Genomic DNA, 19,340 nt, shown 5'->3' with positions numbered 1-19,340 from the left:
ACCTTAAGCATTAATTTTGTTCCAAGAATATGAAAGATCTAACGTTAAATATCAAAATAAGCGCTGTAGAAGCGAGAATGCGAGATTGTTATTATTATTTGTCGCTGCTGAGGTAATAGACGCTCTCGATCTTTTTCTGCTATCTTCGCAATGGCTGTAGAAATGGTCGTTAATTCTTGATTTGGGTCCGGCACAGACATGTCACAGGTAATAATATGATCAAAAAGTCATGGCAACAAACGACTTCCTAAGTCAGTTTAAGTTGAAATGACTTTCACAATCAATTTGATTAAACTTAATTCATGTTTTACTGTTGCTTATTGTCACTGTAGGATGCGACAATTGTTGCTTATTGTCGTTAAGCTTTTTTCCCCTATGATTTTAATGAATATTCAAATTAATAAAATTAGTTTTATTTCTTTTTTGTTACAAAATTTTAATTTATTTATTTTTAACACCGCACCCCCAGCCCCCCCATTTTTTTCTTGGGCTACACGCCAGGGGGTGCTGCAGCACCCTCAGCACCCCTACTTCCCGCGGTAATGACTGGTAGTGAGAGTTATTTCCTTACACACAGTCACAGAAAATATGTGCTAGTTGGCCATTGGCTGTAGTCTTTGGTGTGTTCAAGCACTACTTTTTGGCACAAACACAAGCAAACAGAGGTGACAAGATAGTCGGCTTTTGTTGCCACTAGTTCTTCGATGTCTGTTTGGTGTGTAATGGCCTTTAAATTCCCAGACTCACCTCCATCATCTGTGGCTCCCCATCCTGAGATCCAACACATTTTACCATCCTCAAACACCTCCCCAAAGTTCGGCAGACAAATAGGCTCCACAAAACCTGAAAAAAAATGGCGATAAGCCATTTGTCACAATGAATGCAAAACAAGGGCATGGAGGATGTAACTTATTAAGATAAGACTAAAAGTCCATTTGCATAACTGCCAGTCATTACACTAGCTTGTGAAATAAACGTCACCCCATGTGGTTCTTTAGAACCACTTTCCATTTTAAAGGGGTCATGAACTGAGAAACCAAAATTCCCTTAATCTTTTGACATATAAGAGGTAATTGTACTATAAAAACAACCTGTAAGTTTCAGAACTCAAAACTTTCTCATTAGTCTAAAAACAGCTTATATTGAAGCCAGTCAGCCAAAACGACAGCTTGTGGAATGTACAACTCTATGATTTAATAGTGTGGATAAACACCGCCTCCACAGAATAAGATCAATGCCTGCTTCTACATCACTGCCTGTTTAGCCCCACCCACCAATTCAACATCACTGCCTGTTTAGCCCCACCCACTGATTCACCAATCATAGCAGTGGGCGAGTCTTCAATCCGCCACGTCTATTCAAACAGAGCGTTCTGATGAGGAGCGTTAAAAACAGGACAGAAAATAGACTAATTCTTGATTTGGGTCCGGCACAGACATGTCACAGGTAATAATATGATCAAAAAGTCATGGCAACAAACGACTTCCTAAGTCAGTTTAAGTTGAAACGACTTTCACAATCAGTTTGATTAAACTTAATTCATGTTTTACTGTTGCTTATTGTCACTGTAGGCTTAGGCAATTTTTTTATATGAATTTTAATGAATATACAAATTAATAAAATTAGTTTTATTTATTTTTTGTTACAAAATTTTAATTTATTTATTTTTAACACCGCACCCCCAGCCCCCCCATTTTTTTCTTGGGCTACACGCCAGGGGGTGCTGCAGCACCCTCAGCACCCCTACTTCCCGCGGTAATGACTGGTAGTGAGAGTTATTTCCTTACACACAGTCACAGAAAATATGTGCTAGTTGGCCATTGGCTGTAGTCTTTGGTGTGTTCAAGCACTACTTTTTGGCACAAACACAAGCAAACAGAGGTGACAAGATAGTCGGCTTTTGTTGCCACTAGTTCTTCGATGTCTGTTTGGTGTGTAATGGCCTTTAAATTCCCAGACTCACCTCCATCATCTGTGGCTCCCCATCCTGAGATCCAACACATTTTACCATCCTCAAACACCTCCCCAAAGTTCGGCAGACAAATAGGCTCCACAAAACCTGAAAAAAAATGGCGATAAGCCATTTGTCACAATGAATGCAAAACAAGGGCATGGAGGATGTAACTTATTAAGATAAGACTAAAAGTCCATTTGCATAACTGCCAGTCATTACACTAGCTTGTGAAATAAACGTCACCCCATGTGGTTCGTTAGAACCACTTTCCATTTTAAAGGGGTCATGAACTGAGAAACCAAAATTCCCTTAATCTTTTGACATATAAGAGGTAATTGTACTATAAAAACAACCTGTAAGTTTCAGAACTCAAAACTTTCTCATTAGTCTAAAAACAGCTTATATTGAAGCCAGTCAGCCAAAACGACAGCTTGTGGAATGTACAACTCTATGATTTAATAGTGTGGATAAACACCGCCTCCACAGAATAAGATCAATGCCTGCTTCTACATCACTGCCTGTTTAGCCCCACCCACCAATTCAACATCACTGCCTGTTTAGCCCCACCCACTGATTCACCAATCATAGCAGTGGGCGAGTCTTCAATCCGCCACGTCTATTCAAACAGAGCGTTCTGATGAGGAGCGTTAAAAACAGGACAGAAAATAGACTAATACTTCTGAATTATGATGTTTTTTGATGTAAAAATCTTGATAACATTATAAGTGGACCTGTACAGTACAAAATAAAAAAAAAATAAAAAAAACAGAGGCAAGTTCATGAGCCCTTTAAAAGAACCCCTTTTGCAAAAGGTACCATTGAAGCTGAGGGGCTGCACCAGTTTCATCAGAGCTATATCATGGTCCAAGCCCTTGGGTCTGTAGCGACTGTGATAAATGATCTTCTCCACAGCGAGAGACTGCACTGCATTAACTGGTTGATCAGTCAAACCCACATAGACGTTCCACAGGACAGGGAATGCAAACCTGCATGGAAAGCAGCAGACGCTAATTGATAAATGATAATTTCCATGTGGCTATCTGAATATTGTTTCATGAGGACATTTTAAACTCACCCGTATACACAGTGTGCAGCAGTCAGTATCCAGCGAGATGATATAATGGAGCCTCCACACAGGTGCTCGTTCTGAAAGTGCAGGCTTACCTGCCAGGGGAACTGACCCTCAACCGACAGGTTACCGCCTACTATACGAGCAATGAACTTAGGTCTGGAACCACAAGCTATGCAGAAATAGATCAAATGTTTGCTTATTAATCACTGATATGGCAATGATTTTTCACATTTGCAATTTATAGTTTAGAAAGTGGTCATCTTTTAAAATTAATAAAGTTCTGAAACACTTAAAGGTATGGAAGCTTATTTCCACCACAAAATCAAAAAAAAAAAAAAAAGTTAATTGAAACTTTTTCTCACAATTCTTTTTTTTCTCCCCAATTCTGAGTACTGAATAAAAAAATCACAATTGCGAGATATAAACCGAGATATAAACTCGCAATTGCAAATTTAAAACTCACAATTGCAAGATATAAACTCAGTTTTGAGAAGAAAAGTCTGAACTGTGAGATATGAACTTTTGCAAGCAATTGCAAGAAATAAAGTCAGAATTGTAAGATAAAAAGTCGCAGTTTCTGTTATTATAGTTTTAACTTTGAACTCTACACTGACACCTATTGGCCTGGATGTATGAGGTTTTTTAATTAACAGTTGCCACTTCATATCAAAGCTCTGATTATCTTTTATTTTGTTCTCTGGACATTATATATATATTTTGTTCATTTTTTAAGTCTAGAACGGTGAATCGCACACAGGCTGAGCAATGTGAATGAAACTAGTATACATTATTTTTAATGCTATTATAATGAGTAATAACCTCATTTTAATGATATTACTCAAATGTCCTGTTCATTTGGTGTAAAATAATTGACCAACTAAAAGCTGTTTGGTTTGAAAATGACTTTTGTGTGAGCTGTGCTTCATACATCGCTACTCTCATGACAGTTTTGCAGAAATTTTGCTAATGTACCTGTAAACCAACAAAAGTACTGTTGATATGACTTACCTATGCACTTAAGTGTTGTTATCATCCCCAGACTGCACTGGGTTTTACTAGGGATAGAGAAGTCAACAAAATGATATAGATGGTTAAGAAATGGTATGCCATTCATGGGCTTAATTCATCTAAAACCACTTCTGCCTTGGGAAAAAAGAAGATAGAAGGCCTATTTTTTAGAAAACATAAGGAATAGGTATCATATGACTAAGATGACCTCCTTTTGTGTTCCATGCAAGAAAGAAAATCAAAAGAGTTTGTATTACTGGTGGTGAGAAAATGATGACAGAAATGGAAGAGTTTATGCATGCTGAGTAAATCTACAAAACATTAATTATGTTTGACTTTAAGATTTTGTAGAATCATACTAATCTCCTGTGCCTGACAGAAATGAAAAGCATAGGAGCTGTGAAAGCATTACATTCAAAGAGGGTAAAAGGGGGCATCAAGCACTTGAAGCTGTTGGCTACAGAACAAAGTAATGCAAAACTCTTCTAAAGTATGCACAGTGTTCTGAGCAACTGCTGTGAGCAGATGGCACTCTAGGTCTAAAATAGTACAAAAGCAATATAATAAGGTACAGAAATAAGGTAAGAGGTAATTCTAAAGGCTGTGCTCTGTGTGAAAAATGCCCCTAATGGCTTGTATACATGATCAAACTGACCAAAGTCAATCATATATTTACAACAGTAGCTAAAATTTTAAGCAGATCAAACAGATTAATTTATATGTTTGACTTTTGCATTGCACAACAATGAGCATCAAGTTCAGTTTTCATTCCTGAGGGTGAGACATTATGTAGTGCAGTCAAGTGTGGGATAGAGGAGTGTATTAAATTACAGGATATTAGCTTCACCAAATTTACATTCTTCAGTATTAAGAACTAACAACACATTATAAAGAACTAAATTGGCACATCCTGAAGAAAGTTACAGTTCTTGGAAGGGCACAAAATATGAGTTAAAGTTTCTGGTGAATACAGGTTTTAGTTCCATGTAAATGAAATCATATCAGAGCTGCTTTGTATTTGTCACAACACTCTGCACGCATCTTGCTTTCAGTCAAAAGAATTATGATATAATTTTATACAAACAATATAAAAGTTAACTGAAGTTCAGTATGAGTGGCTAGAAATGATTAAATGGACTGATTACAACTAAGTTTGTTGTCATTGCTGTCATTTACATTTAGAATGTTGGATATTTCATCAGCGTAAAGGCCCATTAATTCAAAAAATGATAACTAAAAAGATAACTGTAAACAGAACATATATATTAATTGTTGATTGTCTTGTTGTAATTGTTCCTAATAACAGAATACAATTAGAGTCCGGGAGTGTATAGGCCATAATGTGCAAACCATATTTGCTTACTTTTTGCTTAATAATAGTATTTTTTTTATTTTTTTTTGTAATTTTTCAGTGTAATGTTTCTGGACTGTGTGTTTGATATTTAACATGGTGTCTCTTTAAGAGAATAGGATGGTGATGTTTAGAAGATACAGTATTTAAGCCAGTAGGGGGCATAACTTCCTGTGTGATCAGCTGTGAAAGCACATGGTTCCCTTTCATAGGTTAACTCAATGCTGTGATGGCGTCATCGCTATGGGAAACACCTCCGGTGTGACGAATGTCTGAAGCCCTTATACCATCACGCTAATTCATTGGCCAATAGCGCTTAGCACTGCCCCGTGCATACATCACGTATGCTCATATCAGCGTGCTACATGCTATTTCATTATATTTCATTTCCTTCAGGGAGCAAACTTTCTGTTGACATCGGAAAGAGATTCTTTTGTTCTGAGCCAACTATTTTATAGAGCAGTTTACTCCTCTAAGCTGGACACAATGAGTTTTCCGAAGTGTATGAATACATGCTACAGGTTCATCATGGACTCACGATGAAACAGGTAGACCGCTTCGCAGCCTACACCTATTGTTGTGTCTGCGATAATCTGTGTTTTGTAAGTGTTGCGTTCTGGGCTCGCTCTCTTTCTGAGGAAGGAGAGATGTTCGTTCAACCACCGTTGTTCCAGTTCTGCGGTTGCCAAGGTACTGCACGAGCTCGACACTTGGGGTGACGGTGATGAGCCCGAGTGTACCGAGAGTGAGTGAATGGAATTCCCTTTCTCTCTCTCTCAGCTTCCCCGGACCACATGTGCTCATCAGAAGAGCGCCTTGTTAGTCCAGTGGTTAGTCAAATCTGATTCCCGCTCCGGAAGCTCACAAATCAATTATTTCGGCTGCTGATTAGATGATACGTACTCTACAGCGTCCTTGGGCTCTCAGGATCTCTTAGGTGACACATGCTGTAGATATAAGCAGAGGTTAGGGGGTGCGTTTACGGATTCCGTTTGCTCTTTCCCTCCCCTGGATTAAGTGTTTCTCGTGTTTATTAAACAACGCGAAAGGAATTAATTTGAGGACTTTGTCGTGCACTATGGTTTTGGCATTTCATGCTAACAAGCATTAGTTTGCCCGACTAATTACTGACGTTATTTCTTTCAGCTCCGCTGCTGCATTGAGCTTAAACAAATAAGTGGATGAGCTCACGTATTTAAGAGTATTTTGTATAGCAAGCTATAACTTGGTGAGCAGACAGGTTTTTACATCTCTCTCTACTTGCTGAGCTGCACTAATGCAGACACATTCATTTGATTTCAACTCTTGTTTCGTGTACTGTTTTTAGGCGTGGACTCTAGGAGTCCTGCAGCGAATGTTTGTTGTGCACTATGGTTTTGGCGCTTCATGCTACTAAGCATTAGTTGCCCGACTAATTACTATTTCTTTCAGCTCCGCTGCTGCGTCTAGCTAAAACAAATAAGTAGATGAGTCCACATATATAGTGTATTTCTTAAAGCAAGCCTTCTTTGAAAGCTAAAACATAGTGGCTCGGGCTGTAGATTGAGCAGACAGTTTTTCCTATTTTTCTCTCTACTTGCTGTGCTGCACTAATGCAAGCACGCTCATTTGAATTGGTGCTTATGCTTTCAACTCTTGTTTTGTGTACAATTGTTAGGTGCGGTCTCTGAGGAGTCCTGCAGCAGATGATTTGTTGTGCACTATGGTCTTGGCACTTAATGCTACCGAGCATTGTTCTGCCCAACTAATAATAATTTTTCTTTCAGCTCTGCTGCTGTGTTAAGCTGGAACATTAAGTGACAAGCTATTTTAACATTAATGCTATAATGGCTCAGGCTGTAGAGTGAGCAGACGGTTTTTCCTAACTCTCTCTCTACTTCTGCACTGCACTAATGCAGGCACTGCATTGATTTGGTGCTTACGCTTCCAACTCTTGTTTTGTGTACTGCTTTTAGGTTCAGACTCTAGGAGTCCTGCAGTAGATATTTGTCATGCGCTATGGTCTTGGCGCTTCATGCTGCCAAGCATTAGTCTGCCCGTCTTATCATATTTCTTTCAGCTCCGCTGCTGCATTGAGCTGGAACAAATGAGTGGGCAAGTTCACATATCTAGAGTAAATTCCTATGGCAAGCTGTTTAACTCCTAATGCTATAGTGATTCAGGCTGCAGAGTGAGCAAGGGCTTTTCCTGTCACTCTACTTCTGCACTGCATTAATGTAGGCACGTACATTGATTTGGCGCTTACGCTTCCATCTCGTTTCATGTGACTGCTTCTAGGCACGGACTCTGAGTTCCGCAGCTGACATTTTGTCGTGCACTATGGTTTTTTGGCACTTCATGCTACCAATACTATTTGCATGACTAATTATTTATTCTTGTCATCCCAACTGAGATGCATTGAGCAGAGCTACTGTGTGAATGAGTACACGTGCAAGAGTATTTTCTTATGGCAAGCTATTAATGCTCTACATGGTCAGCCTACTTCATGTGATTGATGCGAGGCTTATGCTACCAACACTCGCCTCACATGACTGACTGCATTATGTGACTGCAGCATACATTATTTTGCGCTATAAACGTTGGACGCTTTATGCTACCAAGCAGTGATTTGCATGACTAAATACTCTGTTCTTGTCAGCTCCTCTGTTGCATTGAGCTGGAACTTTTGCATGAATGTGGGCAACCTATAAGTGTGTTTGCCTCTCGATCAGCTGTTCCGACACTTGTTGCGTTTCGGACTGATTTTGACTGTTCTCCATGACTTAGCTTATGTTGACATCCAAGCTCCCACTTCTGTGGTTGGTGTTGGCTTGCCTGATTTTAGTAATCTATTTCCTGCTTCAGAGGTTTTTCCCGCAACACAGGAGTCTCATGGCCTCATGAGGGAGGATCAGTCAGTCATATGGTTACACCATCCAACGTTTACGGTGACTACCCATTTTGGAACTAACTCTGTCTCTTCTAGTGTGACTGGTTTGCATTTGATTGGATTTGTGTCACCTAAATCTTGTGCTTGGTGTAAGCAATTTCTGATGCAGAAGTTTATCCTGTCTCTATATGAACCAGAGATTTGTTTGTGACCATCGATCTAAGGCGTACTCTGTATCCAGATCATCAAGAGACACAGGAAGTTCCTCAGGCTTGCTTTTTTAATAAAGCTTGCTAATACTGTATTCTTCCATTTGAACCGCCTCCTCGAACGCGAAGTGAATGGACGCGTTACCTGGACAAATGGCTGATATTAGCTCAATCACATAAACCGTTTGGAGATGCTGGCAGTGTTTCTGGCACTCAAATGGTTCTTACACCAATTGAGAGGTTGTCACATTTTGGACAGGACAGACAACACGGCTGTGGTCTTGTTTCTAAATCATCAGGGAGGATTACGCTCTCGTTCCCTGTGCAGGTTGGCAAGACGTGTTCTTCTTTGGGCGCAGACAAAGTTCCTGTCAGTCAGTCAGAGCAGTCCATGTCCCAGGTCACCTGAACTCAGGAGTGGACTTACTTACTCTCGAGTTTGGAGGCCGGAGAATAGAGATTGCACCCCCAGGTGGTGAGTCTCATATGGCAGAGCATAATTACGCATTGCCCGTTCTGGTCTTCCCTGTCTCCTCCGTTGCCTCTGGGTGTAGACGCTATGGCCCACGAATGGCCCAGGACCAGTCTTTATCCTCAGACGTAGTTCTCGGAATAGGAGGTCCCCTCAGACATGACCTACTGACTCAGGCTCGGGGTATGATTTGGCATCCCCGTCCAGATTTATTGGAGATTAAGGGTGTGGCCCCTGAGCGGAGTGCGTTAATGTGTTCTGGTCTCTCGGCTCTCTATTCTTAATTCTAGGGCTCCCTCCACGAGACACTTGTATGCTCTTAAGTGGAAGCTTTTTGCGTCCTAGTGTAGGCAACGCAATCTGGACCCAGTCCAGTAATCCAGTAACTCCGGTAATGGAGTTTCTTCAAAGTCATTTTTCTAAGGGGGTGGCCCTGCCACTCTTAAGGTTTAAGTGGTAGCCATATCTGCTGACCACGTACCCATGGGAGGTGTTTCCGTTGGACGTCACCCTCTGGTTTCCCATTTCATGCAGGGGTCAAGACGGCTTAGGCCTGTCCGCCTGGCACTGATTCCTTCTTGGGACTTATCTGTCATTTTGTAAGGCCTGACAGGCTATCCATTTGAGCCATTGGAGTCTGTGTCAGAGAAACTTTTGACCCTTAAGACAGTTCTTTTGGTGGCCCTATCCTCTCTTAAGAGAGTTGGGGATCTGCAGGCTCTTTCTATCAGCCCTTCTTGTATGGACTTTGCCCCGGGGCTGATTAAAGTCTTACTGCGACCTAGGCCTGAGTACATTTCTAAGGTTGCTTCGACTCCGTTTCGCTTTCAGCAAGTGGGTTTGGAGGCTTACTCCCCTGCTGATGCAGGATCCGGTAGTGATGTGTGACTTCTGAGTCTCTGCCTGGTGAGGGCGTTGAAGATCTGTATTGACCTCACAGCCCAGTGGTGTGGATCTGACCAGTTGTTTGTGTGTTTTGGTGGTAAGAACAAAGGGTCTGCTGTCACCAAACAGAGAATTTTACATTGGATAGTGGAGGCTATCTCTATGGCCTATGAGGCATGTGGCTTGACTTCGCCTCTAGGGCTGTCTGCTCATTCTACGAGAGCTAATGGTTTCTTCATAGGCTTTCTTTAAGGGGTCTTCAATGGAAGATGTCTGTGTTCCCTATGAAAGGGAACATCTCAGTTACGTATGTAACCTTGGTTCCCTGAATAGGGAACGAGATACTGCGATGCTGGCCGTTCCCGTACATTCGATAGCGCTTCCTTCATCATGTGGAAATCTGATGAAATGACGTATGCTGATATGATGATACGTGACGTATGCATGGGGCAGTGCTAAGCGCTATTGGCCAATGAATTGACATGATGGTAAAAGGGCTTCAGACATTCGTCACACCGGAGGTGTTTCCCATAGCGATGACGCCATCACAGCATTGAGTTAACCTATGAAAGGGAACCATGTGCTCGTCACACCGGAGGTGTTTCCCATAGCGATGACGCCATCGCAGCATCTCATTCCCTATTCAGGGAACCAAGGTTACATACGTAACCGAGATGTTTTTCTACCGTGTCTTCTGTTTGCTTCTGTTGTATCTTTTGGAAACCAGAATAAATCAGTTTGGAAACAGGAAGATGCATGTAGATGCTGTGATGCTGTTACAAATGTGAAGGACATTTGTTAATGTCATGATGTTCAGCAATGTTCATTTAGCAATAACTGGTTATAGCTGTTAGTCCCCATTCACTTTAAGGGGCAGGGGGATGGCCAGCGTGGGGGGAGGACAGGCTAAAAAGAGAGTTCAGAGTTAGTTTTGAGAGGGAGAGCCGAGAGCAGTGAACGTTATTCTTTTTTTGTGTTTCCTGTTATGTACAGCATGGGTTATGGCCAAAACAGTAACCTCCTTCAGTTCTTTAATAAAGTTTTCAGAGGACTGAGAACGCCTGGTTCATTAGTAGCGAAACACTAGAATACTATCTAAAACTGTCTGTAAACTCTATATTATTGTCCAAACCAAAGCGCAATAATGTTCTGTTTATTATAAATGTGCAGACTGGCTGGCAAGGTTTTTATCATTCATCAGGTGAGTTACTGAGTCACTATTGTTATAGTTGTGGTGTGGAGTTTCATATTCTTATACAATTTGCATGATTATTAACTTTAAATTTATTTGCTAGTTATCCTCATTACCATTGTTTGGCAAATTTTCGCAGGGGAATCCATTTCAATAGGAATTCAAGCAATCAGGAACAATGCATAATCACAAAAGATTTCCCCAAGCAGTTTTCACATCAGGTTCAAGTTGGTCACGTGAACTATATGCATTGATCAACAGAAAGCTGCTTTGTTTGAATGTGGCTTATGTGTGAGCTGTTCTTTATACTTCACTACACGCTCCACCTTATTTATGCTGTTTGGTTGGTACTTATTATTATATTATTATAATTTATTAGTATAATTTGAAACACTGATTTGTAGCACAGATTACCATTTACTGCACTTGGTTATTGTACTAATTATTTACCCAAAGTGGCTAATGAATATAGCTTACTTCTGCATTGAAAAATAAGGTGGATTGACAATGGACAATAGACTGTCTGCATCCGAAATCGCATACTTCCCTAATATATAGTATCCTAGGTAAAAAAAACAGTATCAGACAAAAGAAGTATGTCCAAATTTACAGTAGTCATAATAGAATAGGCAAAGTACCTGAATGACCTACTACTTCCGGCATGATTCTGAAATGTGCGTATAATGGACACTTTACTATCCAATAAGGCCACTGAAGAAGATTGGCAGTGACTGTGAGGCAACGCAACTCATGCTGGTAGGTCACGTGACAATGACAACATGGCAAATGTAGTATATCCAGATCACATTCATACTATAGAACGTACTCTTTCTGCGCTCCTTAAGTAATTACTTATTCAAAAAATAGCCTAGATACTCAGACGTAGCCTATGTGACCACACTTTAAGTCACGAGTGTTCACTCCTGTTTCTGGAGATCTACATTAGTACTGAATTCAGCTCCAACCCTGATCCAACACACCTGAAGCAGCAATTAGGAACACCCCAGGAACAATTAGACAGGCAGTTTTAAGAAGGGTTGGAACTGAACTTTGATCTTTGTTGCTTGAAAGTGATCTGTACAAGAACAAATGTGAAACTATCTACAAAGTTCAGGACATTTTTTTTTAGAATACTGCTGCTTTGCACACACTGTAATTATGAAAAGGGTGTGTTATACCTGAAACTGGTCATGTTGTGTATCTTGATGGCCTGCTGGACATTTGTGTTGTTCATACTTATTGACACCAGGTTACTTTGGAAGTCCTGCTCAACAGAGGACAGAGGAAGAGCTTTTGACTCCACATATCTAACAGAGAGAAGAAGCAAAGTATTAAACCTGATGTTATGGTATCAGCAGTAGCATATTGGTAGTGTGCAGTGTAGCATCAAATATCCATGTATCCCAATCCCTTTATCAAATGTCTTTAGTCAGTTTTAGAAAGTTTTCAATGGATAAAATTCACAAAATCTCATCCGAAAGCTTAGAATGTTTGTAGTTTGACTGGTCTGTGTTGAGTCCGGTGCTAAAAGCCAAGAAAGAGCTACAGTCAGAATGGGTTATTACAGATTTCTATAGGTGGTGCTACCCATAAAAGTGCAATACCTAACAAGTCAGCACAAGCTTTTTGTCTTGATTTAGCAACAAAATTCCTAGTTTTGAGTCCACACCTAAAGATTAGGTCACGATTATGCTGTTTTCACATGTCGGGTATGTTAATTCCATCATATAAAGAGAAGTGTGGGCTCCTGGTGGGCCAGCGTCCTCCCCCAACACGCCTGCATGCCTGGAAGTTTCCAATAAGCCTAAAGCCCTTGATTAGTTGTTTCTGCTGTGTTTAATAGGGGTTAAAGAGCTAAACTCTGCAGGATAGTGGCCTTCCAGGAGACAAAAATGTAGAGGAAGGGTATGTAAAGGAGGGTGTTTCAGTCAAGACCTGATAGCATTCAGTACCTCAGATAGCCGAGCTGTTTGCAAGCAGAGAGAGAAAGCTCAGAGTCCCAGTTCTCTGCACAAACAGTCCTCCAGACGCCTTCAATGAGCACCTGAAGTACAGAGCTCTTCCCACTCAGACGCACTGCACAGGCAGATAGACACTTGACACATGAACAGCAACATTCAACAACAGCACTGAACGCTAATGCTAATGTTAAGTGTGCTGGTGCTCACCACAGCTCAGCTCATCTTCTCCGTGTTCACAATCAAAATGCCCATCACACTGTGCAGACATGCTAACGCACCCAGAGGCACATCGAAACTTCCCTGTACAGCTTAATCCAACTAAAGTGGAAATATGAGAATTAAATATGTGGGATAAGTGGTCATTTTAAGCATGTATTTCATTACATGCATTTATCTTCAAATGAAACATAACAGCGACACAATACACTGCAAGTAAATCCTTCCATTCATTGTTTCATTGCTTAGTGACTCATAAATTCATTGACTACTTTATAACAGCCCAACATCACCACTTTAAGGCTATACAGTAAGCTGATACCATAATGCAAAGCTGTGGCCTGTATTGGATTGTGCAACCTGAGTTGGAGACATCTTATGAAGGTTTGTAGCTCCTAGGTTGTGCAATCTAATCCAGTCTAATCTGTTAATTATTCAATGCAGTTGTGTAGGTTCATCTTTGCTAAGGGTGTGTTCTATGTTGTATGAAGTTTTCAATCGTCATACTTAAATAAAAGTAAATATAGGCTACCTAAATCTACAGTGACTTAAAGTAAATTAAAGCAGCTCGTTAGAAAAATACCTAACTGATAACTGAATAACTGATATTAAATTGTATAACAAAAATAATGGCATAGATGAGTGTTGGGTTGCTGGAGTCTGTGTTAGGTAGAATATGTAAGAGATAAAGTGATATTTTACACACAAAAAAGGTAAAATTATCATCATTTACTGATCCTCATGTTGTTACAAATATGTATGAAATTCTTCTTCTGCAGATCATAGGCTAAATTAATCTTTTGGTTAATTAGTGTTTATTTTTAAGTGTACTTTTGTTCATTGGTAGATCATGTTTGTTCTTAATGATGATACATCACTTTATTTTAATATAAAATTATACATTTTTATATTTAGAAATGAATTTACCAAATTAATTATTTAATATCTGACAATGCTGCTCTATGCGTTCATGACCATATTAAAGTCAGTGTAAAGGCATTTCAGATAACTAAATACATTATAAATGTTAGAAATGTATTGCTAAAAACACGTTACAAAGACTGTGAACTATGTAGTACTGAATTGTGGAGTTAGACCATTAAAGGTGCAGTGTGTAATATTTAGGAGGATCTATTGACAGAAATGCAGTATAATATACACAACTGTTTTCAGAGGTGCATAAAGACCTTACATAATCAACCGTTATGTTTTTATTACCTTAGAATGAGCAATGGACCCTTTTCACAAGGCTGTGATGATGCATTTCAACGGTCATCAGCATCGTAAATCCTCAAAAGTTTTTTTTTATATTTATATATATATTTTTTAAATGCATGTACATTTATAACACTATACCTTGTATTATATCACCTTTGCATCAAATTACAAAAAAAATAGTTAACGCTAATGCAAGGGTGTTTCTAATGCAGCGTCTATGGGAGGAACAGTAAATTTGACATCGTTCTCTCTGACTGCCGTTATCAGTCTCTCTCAAAAATTTTTGAGAGTCATGAAAACACTATCGTGTAGTTTTTTTTGCTATTTGAGCAAATGGGAATGCAAAAAATATTTTGTGGTACTCTCCCATTCACTGCTCTCAAAGTTTATCCAACTATGACGACTTCCGCTGCTGAGAATCCTGGAAATGTGAAAAAGGACCATTTCTATCTACATACACTGCAGGTCCCCTTAAATGGAAGTCGCTATTTTGCGCCGCCATGTTTTTACAGTAGCCCTAAATGGACAAACTGCTCTAAAGAGCGTGTTTCGTCACTATGTAGTTTTTGCGAATAAAACACTGACACAATGCTGAATAAGTAACAATAATATTCGCAATAACATATTGGTTTACTGAATAATTAAGTAAATATAATTCCTTAATTTACCTTTGTAAAGAAACCGTGTTTTAGACAACGACATCTTTATCCTGTGTTGGCCTCCGTAGCTCCTCCGTGTGCAATTCGCTACCTTACCACTAGATGCTGCTAAAATTTACACACTGACTGCACCTTTAATCAGTTTCTCACCATTTTTTGCCTTTAGGATTTTTTGGGCGGGCCTGAAATCATGTCTTGATGACTCACTGGAGCCACTGAACATGGCCCCTCCCCTAACACAAAAAATAACTAGAGTGCATTAGCATCAGTGGTTCGCCCGCTCCATCGCGAGTAACTGTCATTGCCGTTAGTTATTAGCTACAGAGTACAATTTGCTAGCTAGCTATGCATTCGTCATGTAAATGCATATTACGTGGTTGCAATAATTTACAAAACAGCTCGGTCATCCATTCATGTTGTAGCGGTATTTGACAGTTGAGAGGCGGCAGCTTTCCCGCAAGTGGGCGTGGTTTCAGCGCCGACAGCATTTGAGAGCAGAGAATACCGCTTATATATTTTTTAAAGATTTTGATACCTTATTTCATTTACTTGGCTTTTTCATTTACTTATTTATTTTTTATCATTCAAATTTGACTGGGTGGTTAATAATGCATTTTTCTGTGGTGTGACAAACTCAGAACACATATTTAATATTGTTTTACACTGACTTTTTGGAAACACAGTAATAAGAAGTTTTTGTCCAGCTTCCCACCCACCTTGCCATACTTCCAATCTTCACGAGGTCCCCTGGGGTCCCTAACACTTAACCACCCAGTACTAATCTAAACTAAAGTATATGGTTCCCTATAACACTAGTTCACATGAAACCAGGTACCCAAGGAACATCGCTCATGAAGAGCTCATATATTTTTAATCAAGTAAAATATTGATTTCCAAAACCCAATGAAGTGTTACTGTACATCTCTGGGTGTATTGAATACTCCCTAAAGACATTTACTCACCGCCCAATCCAATTCCAAGCACAATAGTGAGGGTGAGCAGGACACAGGCCCCGATAAGTATCTCCATCCTGCGTGCAAACAGTCTCCCCCTAAGTGTTTTATCCTCTTGATATCAGTTTCATGAAGTCATACAATGCATGAGATGAGAGAGATTAATTTGTATACATTTAGCAGACACTTGATACATTTTATCGATATGTACTTGTTGATGTTTGCATCATGTGTTACTAGCTGAGCTACAGAAACATACAGAATCTCTTTGTGTATTTTATTATGTAGTGCAAATACTTGACAGCAACAAACTTAATTAGTGTTGATGTATCACATGACTAAAATGTTTTTGGGTGAGTTTGGACCAATGCTTTTGACAGCATTATTGAAGGATCAAGTAGAATTCAGAAATTATGAATGTAATTATAAACTACACAGTCATAAACTGTGCTAATGTTTTATTTTATTTTATTTTGTACAAGTCCATATCAGGAGAAAACTATGTACAACATGAAATATAAATTTTGATGATGTATATTGTTACCTGTAACAAATGGCTGGACTTTGGTAACTGGCATTGAAAGGCTGGGCTGGGCTGAAGGGGTTTCTGTGAGAGGGTCTTTGGTTGGTTTGACGGTGCTGTCATCTGGTGCAGGGCTGGCACTTGAACTGTCCAGCGGACTGGCATTGAGCAGGGTCGGGGTATCCACAGAAGGAATGTCATCCTCAGTTACAGAGACCACCTCTATTTTCTCAGGATATATCTGATCGGTTGTACCCTGTGTGGAAACATGAAGACTCAATAGTGAACCAGCATTCTTCCTTAAGTATCATTTATACAGATTTTTCTTAGATGGTATTTCATTTTATTTAAAAAAAAACAACAACTGTAAAAATAGGGCACAATGTACTGTATTAACATTAAGGAATTAACTTTGTACAGGTGTTGTTTTTTTTAAACTTTGCACTGCATCATGTTGTATTTTTATCATTAACGTAAATGTCAGTAAAATTAATGGATAATGTCCTGTTTTTTTTTAACAGTGTACAGAAAACAACTGTTGTTTTATCATTAAAATACTATTATATTTATTTAGATTTTGAAGTAGCTTTTATTTTTATACTTTTGGTTTGGTCATTTTGTGTCTTTGTCTTTTTATAATATTTCTGTGTTTTTTCTAGTTGTATTAATATTAGCTCTTCAAGCCAAGACAACATTTCAAATGTGTTTTTAAGTTTATTTTTAGTGTAATATTAATATTTAATTTTATTGCAGCTTTATTTCAATTAACTGAGTAAATATTGTAAATGGTTCTCAACTAGTGGGTTGCATCTGATGGGACATCAAAAAAAATTTTTTAAATGCTAATACTAAAATTCGAACTTTTAAAAGGGAGAAGAAAATGCTCTCCATATATTTTGTCATTGATGTCAATATTTTGAAATAAATTCATCATAATTCAACAAATCAAAAACAATTCACCGTGATCAAGGGTGAGATCTCAGAATAATACTACACTGTAAAAATGATTTTTCAAAGTTGTAAAAAAGATAACTGAAATACATTTTACAATAAAACACTATTCCAGTCTTTTTACTTCAAAATGTCATGTTTAATGTGTTTATTACTGTTTCTTTGTGAAATTTACTAGCAATTCACTAGCTGAGTGAAAAGTAAATCCCACACCATTTTTTTTCAGTCCATATGGCCGATAGGATAGTTAGAGCCTCACTTGTACATGCAAACATAAATGAGTTGCTCTGCGGTCTTACCTGACCATCTGCTTGTGTTGTGTCTCTACAGGGAATAGATCCTCCATTTATATCAGCCCCAACATCTACATCTGCTGCAGACTCCAGTTCCTCTGGATTAGCCATTACTTACTTCATACACTCATCTTAACAGCACCCAAACATATACAGTTAATTTCAGATTTGACTGGGGAAAGACAACAGAAGAAGTAGAAGAAGAGTAAGGAAGGTAGATTGTAGTATAGCACACTATGATAATCGACCAAACAAACAACACGCGTCTAATTTACCTAATAGAGTTATAAAGTCCATCTTGTCTGATTAGCTTGAAACTTGTTCTTTGTGTTGATCTGTTCATTTTGAGTCTCCTCTGGTCTTGTTAACTCTCACTATTACATACTGAGACAGACTCTTAGCGATAAAGAGGGACATCTGATCAGTTTGAGCGCTGAGAAGTCGTGTCATCGTGAGAGGGGATCAGATCACCCAACGTCTCCCTCAATACAGCTCAGCTTACAGACAGGCCTGTGGCCCTGATCAAATGCAGAGGTGAATGGAGGGCCTTTAAAAAATAGGGGACAGATACGAAGATAGAGAAAAGATAGACTTCATAATGATTCATTGTGATAAAATGAAAACTGACGAAGTGGCCCATGATTGTGAGACATTAGGGCCATTTGGCTAAGAAAAAGTCCAGGAAAAGCATAGATTAGGAAGTGAACGAAAGATGGGGTTATGCCTTGTCCAAGTACCCACACTTGTGGTCTTGGCCACTTGAGAGCACATGCACGTGACAGGAAGTATGTGCGCAAGACTGTCCCAGGTCTTAAAAACGCCAAAGCACATTGCCCTTAAAGCACATTAAATCCACACTATCTTGAATACCGCTCCGGAGCGCTATTCGAGGCTAGTGTATCCCATGATGCATCATGTTTTGGAATAAATCATGAAATTTTTGCCGAGATCTCGCGAGACGTCACGGAAACCTTTCCAATGCAAGTTAAATATTAATGTATTAATTAGATATTATTACATATAATTTGGTAGAAAAACAAAGTGTTGCACGTTTTATTGGTGCAAAGATGAGTAGTGGTGATATTTATTTTGTAAAAACATTTGCAGCTGCTTTTCATCACTTAATTAGAAGCACCACAAATGAAATTGTCTCATGTTATAGGGACTACTGAACAGACATTTAGAAGTTGATTTTAAAATGCAAAGAATTTAAAATAAAAATAAAGCTATGTAAACATTTGAATTTTTACAACACTATAAGTGTGTCCCATCAAGTAATGAAAAGTTCGACACACACTTGTGGTCTTCATCCTCACTTGGACACTTGGGCCAAATACAGGAAATACGCCATATAAGTAGTCAAGTGGTCAAAGACCGCAAGTGTGGGTATTTGGAAAAGGGGAAAGTCTGGGTTTATTTTCAGCATTTGTTTGTGGTAAATGACTGCATTTGCATAAATACACAATTCTGAGCACAATGTTAATAGGCAAGATTTAAATGTTGGTATAACAAAACCTTTTTTGAAAATGTAAAGGCCTTAGTTAGATGATTGGA

General features: G+C 39.0%; 1 protein-coding gene across 1 annotated transcript in view; it reads right to left on the bottom strand.

Moving 5' to 3' along the window:
* The window catches only part of tmprss3a (transmembrane serine protease 3a), a 23,350-nt gene extending 5,453 nt beyond the window's left edge, over positions 1-17,897 (bottom strand). The window contains exons 1-8 of the mRNA XM_016450833.1: positions 17,793-17,897; positions 16,564-16,798; positions 12,965-13,088; positions 12,191-12,319; positions 4,035-4,081; positions 3,030-3,195; positions 2,771-2,940; positions 1,964-2,059 (exon numbers count right to left, since the gene is read on the bottom strand). Of these exons, the coding sequence (XP_016306319.1) occupies positions 1,964-2,059; positions 2,771-2,940; positions 3,030-3,195; positions 4,035-4,081; positions 12,191-12,319; positions 12,965-13,088; positions 16,564-16,798; positions 17,793-17,897 (1,072 nt within the window). The remainder of the gene's footprint in view (positions 1-1,963; positions 2,060-2,770; positions 2,941-3,029; positions 3,196-4,034; positions 4,082-12,190; positions 12,320-12,964; positions 13,089-16,563; positions 16,799-17,792) is intronic.
* Positions 17,898-19,340: the final 1,443 nt, after the last annotated feature.

Source organism: Sinocyclocheilus anshuiensis, unplaced genomic scaffold (assembly GCF_001515605.1).
Source record: "Sinocyclocheilus anshuiensis isolate Anshui unplaced genomic scaffold, SAMN03320099.WGS_v1.1 scaffold507, whole genome shotgun sequence".
NCBI classification, from domain to species: domain Eukaryota; kingdom Metazoa; phylum Chordata; class Actinopteri; order Cypriniformes; family Cyprinidae; genus Sinocyclocheilus; species Sinocyclocheilus anshuiensis.
The sequence above is the reverse complement of the archived record's forward strand: the minus strand, read 5'-3'. Positions and strand labels throughout refer to the sequence as shown.